The sequence below is a fragment of the Melopsittacus undulatus genome, chromosome 1, assembly GCF_012275295.1.
Source record: "Melopsittacus undulatus isolate bMelUnd1 chromosome 1, bMelUnd1.mat.Z, whole genome shotgun sequence".
In the NCBI taxonomy this organism is placed as follows: Eukaryota; Metazoa; Chordata; class Aves; order Psittaciformes; family Psittaculidae; genus Melopsittacus; species Melopsittacus undulatus.
The window spans coordinates 100,783,881-100,798,989 of record NC_047527.1 but is presented as its reverse complement, the minus strand read 5'-3'; the positions used below and the strand labels follow the sequence as shown (position 1 = coordinate 100,798,989).

At 36.7% G+C, this 15,109-nt stretch overlaps 1 protein-coding gene across 1 annotated transcript in view; it reads left to right on the top strand.

The window, feature by feature from the left end:
- Window positions 1–14,740, top strand: part of LOC101877234 (pituitary adenylate cyclase-activating polypeptide type I receptor) — a 133,248-nt gene extending 118,508 nt beyond the window's left edge. Inside the window, exons 14-17 of the mRNA XM_031049800.2 lie at window positions 4,970–5,053; window positions 10,952–11,081; window positions 11,286–11,327; window positions 14,486–14,740. Coding sequence (XP_030905660.1) covers window positions 4,970–5,053; window positions 10,952–11,081; window positions 11,286–11,327; window positions 14,486–14,674 — 445 coding nt within the window. The 3' untranslated portion in view covers window positions 14,675–14,740. The remainder of the gene's footprint in view (window positions 1–4,969; window positions 5,054–10,951; window positions 11,082–11,285; window positions 11,328–14,485) is intronic.
- The last annotated feature ends 369 nt before the right edge of the window (window positions 14,741–15,109 follow it).

Here is a 15,109-nt window from a genome sequence, read left to right as displayed (position 1 = left end):
TAGAAGACATTGAATGTTATCTATAATGGGGGAGCTTTGTAAATTATAGAGACCCTCACTAGGTTTCCTATATACGTCCTAGATTTTCGTGTGACATTCATTGACTTTACAAGTACATAGACAAAAAAATATGTAAATCTCATGTTCCTCCAAATCACTGAAAAAAAGCACCAAAGCAATCCACTGGGTTTTGAAAGACACACCTACTCAAATCAGTGAAGAGAAACAAAACTGACCTGTCACATGTTAAAGCAATGTAAGAGCCCTAAAAGTTATAGACAAAAAAGTCAGGTGAAAGAAAATTGCTGTCATCCACTAATGTAAACTGATTTTAATCTATTTTGGACAAGGACAATAAAGAAGACCTCAGATATCCTCCCTATTTTTTTTTCCAACTTGTTTTCAGGTTATTTCCTAGTATCAGAAGATGATCCTGAAATACCTCACACCCCTTTGAGAAGTCAGGGAAAGTTCTTTTGATTTGGTGGTGTTTGCAATGCAAAGTAGAGTTATTGGTAACAAGACTACAAATTCTGGACTTGTTTTCAATTAAAGAGTTGAGAAACAGAGTTGTCTTTCTTTCATGAAGAGCACAACAGTGTTTATACTTTTAGCAAGACAGTATGGAATCCACCTAGATCATAGAATCATCGAATTGTAAAATAGTATTGGAAAGGACCTTAAGATCATGTAGTTCCAACCCCCCTGCCATGGACAGGGACACCTCACTCTAGACCCTGTCACCCAAGACTCCATCCAATCCAGCCTTGAACATTGCCAGGCATGGAGAATTCACAGCTTCTTTGAGCAACCTGTTCCAGTGCCTCACCACCCTTACAGTAAAGAACTTTCTCCTTATATCCAATCTAAACTTCCCCTGTTTAAGTTTGAACCTGTTACCCCTTGTCCTATCACTACAGTCCCTAATGAAGAGTCCCTCCCCAGCATCCCTGTAGGCCCCCTTCAAAATAATTGTGCTCTACTCCTTCCACAGTCAGTAGAGTTCTACACACTCCAGAGAATAAAATTCTCAGTACAACTTCTTTCATTCTTCATGAATTCTTCATTCACGTTTAAAATAGGTAAAATAAATCTCACTTCATGGTCTGTTTCTCACCACTAAATACAAAGCTAGCAGGGTGACAAGGTAAAAGGCATACAGCTATATTAGTAACTTCAAAAATTAGATGAGACAGAACTAAATAACAACTTTACTGAGAAGCATCCCTGCTTCTGGGTCTGTACCCTGTGTCTGGATAAGAGGGCTGAATGAGTCTGCTTGCACACAGTGGATCAGCACCTGCAATCACTGCAGTGGTATAGAATTGTATAGTCTGTTTTCTGCTCATTAAAGAAGTTCAGTTTTACAAACCATTTACATCTGATCTGTAAGTCCAGGGGTTTTGTAAATGCAGTTGGTGTTTTGGCCTGGGAACAAGTTTAGCCTCAGGAAATCATTAGCTATTGATTAGCAAGGTGAAGAAGTCCCTCAACCTACAGCTATATAGATCCACTTTTTCTTTTTTATTTCTCTCTCCCATGAAATCTTTCTACTTTTACATTGATTAACCTTTTACTGTATTTTCAGTACTTTATTTTATTAATTTGTTTTTACATTTCTTCTCCTATTACTACATGGTTGCCTATCCTATTTGTAGTGAGTTTACATAGAATTACTTGAGCAGGGTGCACAAAGATTCTCAATGAGGCACAGTTTTAATTTACAAGAATCAAATCCGACCTTACTGTGTTTCCCAAAGGACTCCCCTTCAGCATATTCAGAAAGAACCCACAAACTCTGTCATTCCCTGTGTTCTATTAGTGAAGTCAAAACCCTGATATTTTTCATTATGGATCTACATGGCCTTAGTAATAGAGCATAACTTCATTCCCCTTAATCGGAATGCTAATTTTATTTCTCTTAAGCACCTCTGAGAATCCTACAAAGTCTTTACAACTGCATTTTTGCAGTAATTTGCAATTACTTTTGCCTCAAATTTGTGTACTCTCTCATTTGCATTAAATTGCCAGATGCTAAGGTGTTTAGTCTGACAAGATGGGCTTCAGCCACTATAATACATCACTCATTTAATCCTTGGAATGTTTAACTTTTTCTTTCCCCTTCCACCCTAGCACCCTCCCTCTTCCTCCCAGATGCAGCTGCAGTCCATGCACAGGACACATGCGGTGAGACTCAGCTTGTTTGCCTTTAGCTGTCTAAAGTCTCGTATTTAATCTAAGCAGTCTAGTTGTTGTCTATGGTCAACCTGAGACCAGGGCACTTCCATAAGACAACGCATCCCATGTGTCTTAGATGCCTTTGTTATACAGGTCGGCCCAGACTCTGGAAGTGCCTGTTTCTTTCCATGGTTCAGTGAGTTGAAAGTGACAGTTCAGTTTAAATTCATCTTAGATACATAAAGTTAGATGTGACCAATTCCATTCTGTGTGTGCCTACAGAGATCTGAGGATCCTGCCCTAATTCATGTAGTGTTTTGGTATCCATCATCTTATTTATATTAATTTTCTCTTATTTGGCTATCTTTTCTGCCTTCCCATTACTTTCTGGTTCCTCTGTCTCTTCTGTCTTTCTCTCTTACCTTCCATCAGTGTTTCTACTTTGATAATAATTAATTAATTAAGTAAATAAATAAATAGATATTAAAAAAAGGTTGGAGGGAGAGGAACTTCTATCAGTTCTGTGCTCTAAAAATTTTGGGTCACTTTACAATGTCTAATATCAGAGAGATATTATTCTACCTAATTTAGATAGGATACAGAATAAATTAAAACAGCATTAAAATATTACTGTTCTCCTAAGAAGTGCTAGCAAGGTTTTCCATCACAAGCCAGTGTGTAAATGTCCCCTCAGTGGTTGAGGAGCAGCATAAATAGAGTTTTCAAAATGAAGTCTGTACTTTTTGATAATTCTAGCAAATATCAAGTGCTGTCATGTTAAGTCTACTCACTAGAAAAACCTATAACCAATCCCTATCAAATAAAACAGGGCATAAGAAGTAAAGGAAGCATTGGTGGAGATTTTTTTTTTTCTAGCTTACCATGGCAACACTAAGCATGTCACTGAAGAACAGATCCTCAGCACCCCGCAACTAAGAGTTTTCAGTGTGAATATTGATCTTTAGATATTTAATTTTCAGTTTCTGTACCTTAAAATGCCTGTACAAGCACTGCTTTTCAACACATGCTGAGCAGCCCTCTTGTGGTAAAAATTGGCATGATAAAATGTATTTCAGATCAGGTCATTAAAAAATGAGTGAGACACTAAAAATCCCTAGTTGTTTCTGAAAGTCTCAGTCATAGTAAAAATGAAGTATCTCTAAAATTTCCCTTCTTGTTTTTGATCAGTCTTAGCTGACAACCAATGCACAATTCAGCTCTGTGAAAAACAGGCAGTGCAAAATTTACCTCACAGAAGTGATACTGTAGAAGGAACAGTCATTTTCATATGTACTTCCTCCGCATTGTCACAGAAATGAGATTGATTTTGCAAGTTGAAACATGATTCTAACATCTATTTCCTGGATGTGCACACGCCACAATACTGTGTTCATTTCAGCTCTTACACTGTAATCTTTAATGATGCTCTTGTCAGGTTTTGATTACCCAAAAGAAAAAAACCCAAACAAATCCAAAACTCTAGTAAATGGGATTTGCTTAAAGGATTTAGCAGTAGTGAGAAATTTTATTTATATTCAGTTTATTCTATTTTGTTGTTCAGTTTATGAGCTGCAACAGAAACAGAGTCTGATTTATTTGAATAAACTTAGATGTTTGCCTTGTAGGCAATTGCTTAAAAAAATCACCATACTGTCCTTTATAGTCAATGGAGATTTAGTCAGGGTAATCACTGGTGTTTGTTGTATTGTTCATCCCATCCTAAAGTGAACATTTAAAATAGATCAGATATACCCTGACAAATAAGTGTGCATTTCTCTCTCAACTACTTATTCTCTCTGATGATTCTCAAGGGATCAGGGATATCCACTTTATATAGATATCTATACTGTAAATATCCAACCTTCCCTGAAGTCAATCTCCCCAAGACAACCATAAGTAGAAAACAAAACAAAAATCTTGACAAGAAATTACTATTTTCAATTCTCATGTTTTTCAGCCCATCATAACAGATACAAAATCTCTTACGAGTTCCTTCAAAATGCCTTGTTGTGTCGTTTCAGATTACCCTTCTTGAGAGCTGCTTTAAAATAGCCTCTCTCTGGCTAGTTGTAAATTTAAACATCTCTCTCTCTCCATTGCAGCTCTTCCAAGAATGCAACATGTAGAGATTATGGTCCTGGTCCATAATAGTGCCTACTTCTTTTATGACCATACCTGTCCTAGTGTGTGTGACAAAAAATAATCAGTGCCTCTGACTTAAGAGAGTCAGACAATTGGCTTCCATACTGAATGCCCCACCCCATGCATCAAGGAAGCTGGGCAAAAGAAAGGTTTTGGTGTCCTTACTAATGCCCTTCACTAATAGAAAAGGATCCACACTGTCTTGTGTGCTTACACATGAAAATAAGGAACATCTGATCCAAATTCATCTTCGATAAATCTCCATCCTACAAGTTTATGTTACTATCTGATTGTTCTCCAAAAGTGTGCAGTCAACTTTCATTTAATATATTGTTATGTTACCCTTTGTATACTACCAGACTGCAAAAGTTATGTGTATTTTGGATGCGTAAAACTGCCGGCCTGCCTCCAAGTTGTTCAATCTTTGGTTTGTCTGTGAATCAACACATCGCAATTGCCAGAAACAGCCCGTGCATCTTAATTTTTTTTGTTTATTTTTGCTTCAGTCAAGCAGCTGGTTTGTGCTGTACTTTCATTCTGTCATGTCCGCTTTCCATCTTTGTGACGTGTCTCATAAAATGTGTTAAAAGTGACCTACCTTGGCCTGTTCACAATATGCTGAAAAAAATGCTAATCTTGTCATATTTAGCAGCTGCGTTCAGAAATGCTACTGTAAGCCTAAGAGGGCTAACCAGCACTCTTGCAAGATGTCAGAACTATCTACCATTACCCTGTAAGTGTACGCAATCCTGTGACATTACTGTGTTTGTATGACGCATGCTGCAAGTAAATGAATGGATATTAGCAGAGGGGTAGCAAAGCAAAAGCAGGCATTCATTTAGTTCTTGTTGCATGTAGAATATTTTCTTGTTCTGTGCTTTTGCTGATGCATCACAATCAAGGATTTAAAATGGTCTGGTTTGGTTTGGGGTTTTTTTAATTTTTTAATTATTGCTGATGCTGCTTATGATTTTGGGTAGTGTCTGTATAGAAACTATTAATAGTTGCTGTTTATAACGCAACAAAGAGGTGAGCCCTGGTCATATGGAGAATAAATGTTTCACCTGAACATTTGGTAGGACAACAGGGGCAGTGCAAGAATTGAGTGAATCAGAATGTCATCTGGAGTAAAAATCAAACTTATTGAAGTTATATCAGTATAGACCCAGGGGTGAGGAAAGGCTGAGGTTAAACTAGTATCAAAATTTTATATTCTAGCCAAAAGTCATTGTCAAAGATTTGCCTATGGAGAGTGCGGTGTCCTGAAAAGAGAATAAAAGCCATTTAGTCTAGACACTTGTGAATTAATCACTTTCTTGTAGTGCACCTCAGTCTCTGTTACTTGTAAAAGAAGCCCACAGGATTAATTTAGATGAGGCGTACCTTTCAGAAATCTAATATACAATATGTTTCCTGATTAACTTCCCCCTGAATTTCACAGCGATCTCATGAGTGTAAATCAACACCCTAAAAGATGTCCTGTCAAACAGATCCAGCAGTCCAGCATTTTGCTAAAGAATACTTAATAATTATCTTTGACACCATTAAGGAAAAAAGGTTATTTTGTAATTTATAGCTGCATGCTTTGTTATGTATTTTGACTAGTAAAAAAAAACAGAAAACAAAACCAAAAAAACAAATAAGTCAACAAAAAACATAAAAAACATTATTTTAAACATGAAAATAAATTTTCTTTGTGATTTTACGTCTCCCCAAGGTATTTAAATAACAGTACAATAAAGATGCTCAGAAGATTCAGTCAATAGACTGATGCTGTGTAAAATGAGATGGAAGAAGCAAAGAGAACAGTGAGCAGATGCATGTTCTATATTGAGAAAAGCTGACATCTAAGAAGTTAGGTAAAATTAGGACTTCCAGAAGAGTTAGTTTGAAATATGAGGCTCATTACTTAATCTATAACCTGGTGCAGCAAGGACTTCATATTGGTCTTTTGTAGAGAAACAAATTTTACATTAAGTGCAGAGTTTCAGAAAGATGTCAGGCTGGCAAATTTAAGGTGAAATCTTTTACCTAGTCAACGGCAAGAAATGTTCAGTCTAAACAGGAGCCCAGAAAAATTTCTGTACACTTCCAATCAATATACTTAAACTTTCCAGCAAACTTCCAGTGCTTTTGAAGTCCTTAGTCTGAAAATGTGTTTTATGTGTGAGAAAATTAAAAAGCTGTAATCACTTGCTGTGTTTAGGTATTACTTCAGGTCTTTGAAAACAATCCTACAGGCCTAATTAAGCTTTTGGAAAATGCATATATATGTCAGGAGGATTACTGAGGTTCCTGAAAGTCACATATTAATTATGTTTAACATCTTTGTGATAAAATAGATACTTTGGTTTATTAAACATGAGCTATATTAAGTTATAAACATGTTAAGTTATATAAACATGAGTTATATTAAGCTATATATATTTCAGTATTAATGACATCCTGTATCTTCATGGTTTGCTCTTTTATCTTTCTATTTTAAATATTGTCATGTTTAATTTTTCCACATATTTATCACTGAGTTACAGCCAATTCCTCTAATCTAAGCTTTACAAGCCTACAGTGCAGCAATTTGTATGGCAAACTCAGTCCAGATTCCCTCTGTAGTCAATGGAGAGATTTAGGATGTGATAAGGCCTTCCTTAGGGACAGATGATTCAGCTTTATGCCTAAGTGCCTGCTACTCTTCATAAACAACAAAAGGAATGTAGGTGTGGAAGTAATTTAACTAAAAATAGATATCATCATTGCAAATATCTCGTAACTTTAAGCTAGTCAATATATACATCAATAGATGCATTCAGTACATAATCATAGGCTTTACAACAGGACTCACTTCTTAAAGAGGCATCTAGAGCAGTCAAGAACTATATCTTAAAAGTGCATTTTTCTCTTCATTGGCTTTAGAGACATTATCTTAATAATTTCAGTATGTCTGAACCTTGGTGAGATGAAAGTTTTTCTACACGAGCACAAATCTTGATGTCTCCACTGCAAGAGTTTATATTTGACCAAATTAATTTCACTTAAGACTCAGCATTTAAACTGAACAATTCTCTTACTTTAAAGATGCAGACCTAAGTAGCAAAAGAACAACTACACAGTCTTTCTTCAAAGGCTGTGGTTTGAAGATCATTTGCTTCTCTTGACAGTTTGTGGTATTTTGTCTCAAAAAAGCTGGGTGGTAAAAACCTCTAAGATGAAAGCAACAAACTCTATCAGAGTAAAAATTATACTGTATTTTATCCTTAGCTTCATAGCATGTCTATTAAATCTCATGTAAGTTACAATGGTCTTCTTTGAGCTACATGGCTTTGCAATTAGTCCAGCAGAAGCAGGTGAGGTCTAGCAGAAATGGCACAATACACATCTTCAGTGCAGTGGAGATACCTGGATCTGATGGGAGAGTAAGCTCTAACCAACATTTTCCTCCCTTTCTCAGAGACAGAAAAAAGAATGACAACCACAAATTTCCTTACACAATTGCTTCTGGAGCTTCAGGTCCCCTGATGTTGAGGACCCAAGTTTTCTGATGGTCTCCTTCATTCTTTCCAAATGGCATCATCATGTATCCAGCTTGGTGGTTCTTACAATTGTATCTGTAGGCTCTCAATCTAGAGATATATCTTTGTTACATCACATTCAGAGTAGCTGGAAGAACCTATTTAGACCATTTAGAACTCATTGGTCCTTGTTCCCTATTGCACAGTTGCTCAAAATACTTTTTTCTCATCTGATTCACAGTTCCTGTGTTTGTTTAGATCATGGCATTTGTCTTCTAGAAACATGTTTTAAAATGTGGAATAGGGACACACTGGAATATTCAGTTGAAATCACTGGAAATTCTACTCAGCAGCGCAATGTGACATGCATCTTCATTTTCACTTCATGCCCAGTTATGTCCTATGTGATACCCATAGACACCTTAGCTCTCCTTAATAAGCATGGATGTGCAATGAAAGAATAAGGTATGGTTCTTTCAGATGCTGGTCAAAGTTAAACAACCTTTCTTCTTTCTATTCTTTTCATAATAAAGATGGGTTTTTACATAATTTAATAGAAGAGTGAGAAAAAACAGAGGACACAAGTATTTGTGTCTTCTTGTATTAATACTTTATAGAAAGGCCATATTCATAGCTATGCTATTGGAGAAAACCTTATACTTAGACTGTTTTTAAGGAAAATGGCAGCTGAAAAATAGAATTTCAGCTTAAAAAAAACAAACACACAACAGTTTGAATTTTTTTAAAGTTGCCTAAGACTTTCCTTCACCTGTTGGAATGTAAACAAGGCTTTGGCTAGAAGTTTTGGAGAACATATCACTTTTAAACAGCCAGTTTAAGTCTGGCTGATTACTGTCCTTAAAACTTTTGGATCCATGAACCAAGTATTTTGCTGGTCTGAAATATTATATGAAGAAATGAAGATGGAAAACTTTGGCTACTACGTGCCTGAGAATTTTGCTGTATACCTTAACTTTTTAATTTCACTATTGGACATAAACATGCTTATCTCACAGGTGCTGCTTTGTGACTTCCTAATTCTTCCTAATGCTCTTGAAAAAACATAACTGATTGTCATCCACACAGTCATTAGTATCATTCATGCTTTTCTTATCATTAAAATATTCTTTTCCTCTTCATGGTTTTTAATCTATAAACTTCAGAATGTGTTATTTCTTAATTTATTTCCTTCCTGACTTTTATGGCAATATTGAAGACAGCATCTTAAATAAGTTGATGATGGCATTATATTTCAAGAGCCTACAAACTAACTGTATGATTAATCAGATATAATTAATTCCAGAAAATTGACAATAGAAAAAAATCTTCCTCTGCGTCTTCCCAAAATCAATCTCCTGTGACTATGGTGAGATACAACATACTAATAGATAATTCTGTTGTGACTTTTGAATCAAAGTAACATTTATCCTTTTGTTGTCATTAATTCTGAGTATAAAGGGTAAGAGACTTTGAGAGATGATACTTCATTTTCCAGGTTACTACCTTAATTTGATTTTTTATTCCATGGCTAGTTTAAGATGCTTATGTTCTTTACATCCTTTTTTGTTTACAGATACAGTATAATTCCAAAATCTTTTCTACAATATTTCTGTCCCTTTTCATTAATCTGATTATATGTCCATAGAGAAAAAGGACTAGAATAGACCTTGAAGAGTTTTTTAGTCCATTACATTGCATCACTTCTATATATCTTACTTTTTCCAGAGATCACCAAAGTTGTAGACTGTGTGTGCTCTTCCTCAATGAGTTCCAGGGCTGTTCCCTCTTATTAAAAAACTTTAGGTCAATGCCCAATTCAATAATTCATGAGAATCGTGTTCTCTGGGTTATGGGGTCTTCCAGCACACTTGAGATTTGGTGTGCATTTGGTCTTCATCATGTGTGTTTAGTCTAATCCCAGGACAAGGGTTGGGATGTATTTATCACCATTAGTGCACAAAATGTGACTGTGTGACACCAGCAATGGACTGATGTCTCATTTCCAGTTTAGTATTGAATGTAACAACATATAATCACTAAGTTCTTGGAGAGGTATTTATTAAGTTTTCACTTTCAGTAAGACAAACATATCATTTTGGGGATTTTTTTGAACGCGTATTATTAAATTCAGTGTGTCTGCAATATACCATGTAGATATAAGCATTGTTAACTTTTTAATTTTTAAAAGTATTCTCTTCCAAAAATCTTTATGGCTTTTTAGCTTCCTTTACACTCCATCTACCTCCTTAGCTTACTTGAAGGAAATCGGTCTTATTTTTTCCCCTTTGAAAATGTTCTGGAGTTTACTTTGTTTATAATAAAACACTTGCCTTATTTTCAGATCAACATTTGCATTCTCTTTGATCTTTTTTGCTGCTCAATCAGCAAATGACACTGACCAAGACATAAATAAGTCTTGGCTGGATCCCTGCTTTTGGGGAATTACATCCATACTCAGCTAAGTGCTTACAGGGACACACGTTTGTTTCCAGCCCTTTTGTTTATGCTTTGTTTAATTTCCTTCTAAAACCTTTTTATTCTGATGCCATGGAAAATAGTTATACAGTGGAATTACACTTAAGTTTTCAGCAGTATAAATGAGATCAAAATCAAGGCCTTGAAGAACAGTCATAAGAACATACAGGGGGTTTTAGCTTTATCTGTATTGCTGGTTTGGAATTGTTTTCTATGTAGAAATAAATTCACACATACACACAAAAAAGTGATTTCAAACACTCCACCAGGATTAAGCAATTGGGTAAGAGGTTTATTATTGTATTGTGGTAGCAGTCTGAATCCCTTAGCAAGATTAATCTCTTCATGTTTGGCATGGAAGAAAAAATTACTGATTGTAATAATGCGAGTTAAAATAACAGTACAAAGCATTAAGCATTACTAGTGTGCTATTACTGTAGCAGTGTGAAGAAGTGGGAACAAACTACAGTGTGTGTGAAATCAATGTTTGGGAACAAATGGGAATGTTGTATATTTGTTTGTATAATTATCCAGTGTATGTATATCCCAACAAACAAGCAACAAAATATTTTCTGTGTTCTCTTCTGTAATTAAAACACAAGTTGTTTATTACAAGGCTGCATTAAAGTTTTTTCACTCTGTTATAACAGGAGACTGGCTCGCTCTACACTACTGCTTATCCCCTTGTTTGGAATTCACTACACGGTGTTTGCTTTTTCTCCTGAAAATGTCAGTAAGCGGGAGAGACTAGTGTTTGAATTGGGACTGGGATCTTTCCAGGTGATTATACAGTGAATTCTGCTTCTGTTAAAAAGAAATTTCTCTTCATTATAACTATTTTGCATGCACAGTTCTCAGACTGTGTGTGTCTGTTTTGTATACTAGGATTTTGGTTTTGTTTGTTTGTTTGTTCTAAATCCAGCTATTTTCTAGCATTTACTGAAAGTTTTGAATTACTTTTTTTTTTCTCTCCCATTTACCTAGGGTTTTGTTGTTGCTGTTCTCTATTGTTTCTTGAATGGGGAGGTAAGACTTTTAATATTTAACCTCCCCCACTCACCATCCCCATTCCATTTCCTTGTGGGAATAACCACTCTTCTAAATCTTCACTGTAATTCATTGTATGCCATATTCCCTAATACCTTAGGCTGAATCTCACAGGGTCTCAGAAAAAGAAGGAAGATGTGTGATGTCTTTATTAAACCAAAATATTGGCCTTGCCAGAGATGATGTCTCAGATTAATACTTGCTAACAGAGATAGGGACTGTACTGTTTTTTTTAGCTATGCAAGACTTTGCACTTTGTTAAAGTTCATGCAGTTCTTGCTGTAAATTTGCTTTCCCTGTGAAATGTCCACCTCACCACCCAGATTGGTGTTATCAGCCATCTCTGTTGAGGGTGCTTTCAATCCCATCATTTGGATAATTTATAAAGATGTTGAAGAGCATGGAGTTCAGCATCAATCTCTGAGGACCCCACTGGTTGAAGTCTCCCAGGCTGAGTAAAAACAGTTGTCACCCTCTGATTGTGGCCTGTTAGCCAATTTCCTGCACATTTTGCAGGCCGCCTACCTAATCTATAGCTTGCTGGCTTGCCTAGGAGGAGATCGTGGGAAACAGTGTCAACTGCTTCATTAAAGTCCAAGTAAACAATATCCACTGCTGTTTCCATGTCATCAGAAAACATTTTCTTGTAGAAGATGATTGTGCTAATCTGGTATGCCTTTGAGAAATTGTTGCTGGCTTTTCCCAATCACCTGCTTAGCTTGGTTTAAGATAGTTTCTAGGAGGTCGTGTTCCATTATTTTCCCAGAGCCTGAAGGAAAGGAAGAGAGGGAGAAAGAGGGAGAGGGGGAGAGAGAAGGAGAGTGAGAGTGAGAAGGAGGGGCAGACATGCCATGTCCTGTTGCTGATGATGCACCAAGCAGATGCCATGCCCCATTGCTGATGTTGCACCCAACAGATACCATACCTTGTTTGCATTTCTGGTTGCTAGCCATCCCCAGGAGACAGTTAGATGTGGCTTCCCACAATTTAACCTGGCTGTGGGGACAACTGGCACCACAGAGCTGTTGCCCACTCTTCTTGTGAGACCTGACTTTTACCAGCTGACCCCTCCAGACATACAGCTCAAGAGTATCAGGTGCCCAGAAATGCCCTCAGGCATTGCCTGGGTACATTGCAAGCCTCACACTCCTCTCAGCACATGGCAACTGCTGCTGCTAGAATCAATGTTCCACTTCACTCACTCTGATCTGCAAATTGACCACCCCCCTCCCTTTGTTTATGAGACTGAATACCTGAGGGAACTGTTTCTGAATAAATAGAAAAACAGTCCCTCCTCAAGCTTCCCTAAGATGAATATCTACAGTTCATCTGTTCTCTGTTCCACTAATACACATCTACTGTGCAGTCCAACAGAAGACTTGTCTTAAAATCATCTTTAGTTTTCAAGGAGCCTGAAACCATTTCTTTCTACCAGTTGTAGTGCAGTAGGTTTTTTATGCTTGTTCACATATAGCATGCCATAGCTGCTCTCTTGTACAAAAGGTTTCTAGCTCCTTGATCCAAGTGATTCCTTTGCAGATAGCCATAACAATCTCCAAGTTTATCAAACAAATTTATAGATCACCTTTGCTCATGGGCTTATCCTGTTAAAGGACCCACAGATGTGTTAAAGCATTATTCATAGCTTGGTCCCAAGAAGCTCAGGAGGTGAGTTCAGGATCATGACATTCTGGAATTAATGGCATTAGTATCATTCATACTTCACCATCTGACATTACTGGATAGACAACTCTCTCACCTACAGCTGTTGTTTCATCTATTACCTTCCACGAGTGCTAAAAAAAATAACCAGAAAGTCTTGTCTAAAACTAATCTGCCGATAGCACTTTCCAAGGTAACATGGAGTGTGTCAGATTTCCTGTACACCACTTGGAGCGAGTGGGGTGATGGTTTTTAGCCAGACTAATACAACCAGATTAACTGAACCCATTTTATCTCTCAATACATTAAGAAAATGTCATGTGATCCTGCAAAATTATTTATGTAAAAAAGGGCTCACCTTTGGTATATTAACACTGCTTAATATTAATCTCTAGATATTAATCTCTAACAATCTGTATTTTACTGAAAATAGGAATTGGGAGATAGTAGAAGGAGAATATAAGTTTTCCAGTTGAATTTTTCCTCCCTGTAGTTTGTGTATATACAATTGAACCACTTGTTTAGCATTTTGGCGTATGCTGATTCATTTTAATAATTATATTAGTCTAGGAAAATCTAGTGATGATTTTTAAAGACAAGAACTCAGCAGCTGACTGGAGACTGAAAAAATATATTGAGAAAAATATCTCTACCCATTTGCTTGCTCTTATGCAATTTCATTGAGTAATATGCTACTGGCTACTGTCAGAAGTGAGTAATAGACTGAGCAAATGTTGGTCTAGTATCAAATTTCTTATACCGAGTCCTTACTATCTTATGTATATATGTACACACGTGTACTTTTAGCAGGATTGTCAGGAAACTGGCGATGAATGAAAAGTAGAAAAGCTATATAAGTGCTTATTTTCTAATTGAAATTGACATGGATTGTTTTACTCTTGGTGACTTACTGTGGGTGCCCATGAAAAAAATCTCAAAGAAAAGGAGGCTGTCACAGATGTATATTAGTCCAAGAGCTATTGAGTGCTTAGAATTGATATGAAAGCAAGGCACAAAGTTTTCAATAGACATTCATCCATGGCAGATGAGAGACAAGCTGCCTGTGTGGACAGGTTATTTCATTGTTTATCTAGTACCTTTTGGTTGCTGGTTTCTTTGGCTCCTTGTTATGTATTTGGTACTGGCTGTTGATGGAAACAGGATATTCTTCCAAGAAGCTAGCTCAAGAGCTACGTTGGAGTTGGTGTTGAACAGGTCTTCCATGCACCTGTTGGCTGATCCTAAATAATCTGAGGTCAGAGACACAGAACCCAGGCTGTTGTTCCCACCGCATGCATGGACCTTTTCCATACATGGAGAAATCACTTAAGATTTTTCTGAAGTGAGGAGTTTAGTAATAGTCTTAAAGATAGTTCCGTCAAATAGGCATTTTTTTCTAATCTTGATAGTTTGTCAGCATGTCCCTCGAGCGGCTAAGTACATAAAAAATGACCTTTTGAAGTTTCTCCCTAAAGGTGCAATCAGAAATAAAGAGAAAATGGAGGAGCTGGAAAGTCAACCGGTATTTTGCTGTGGATTTCAAACATCGTCATCCTTCTCTAGCGAGCAGCGGAGTGAACGGGGGGACACAACTCTCCATTCTGAGCAAGAGCAGCTCTCAGATTCGGATGTCCAGCATAAATGCGGAGAACCTAGCGACATGAGCAGCTAAGGAAAACACATCAATCAACAAGCAAACCAAATACCATCCCTTAAAAAAAAATCATAGTTTTGGTGGTGGTGTAGGCCTTTTTCCTTTCCTTTCCCTTACCTTTTACCTTTCCCTTCTTTTACTTTCCTTTGTGATAAAAGCAAAGAAAATGTGTGTATATATATCTTTTTAATATTCACTGTAAATACCCAAGTGTACTCAAGGCCATTAACAGAAAAATGTTTAAAAGATAGCCAAGCCTACCCACTCCATGATTTACATTTCAAAGTATCTGCAAGTAATCTGTTGTCAGCCAAAAGTAACAGTGATTGCGTGCAGTTGTGATCCTTGGTTGCCAAACTGATACTAACCTGTGAATGGACATGACCACTGTTATTCACTGTAATTTTTCATGTTGCTTTCCATTTTGGTTTGGATTGACTTTTTT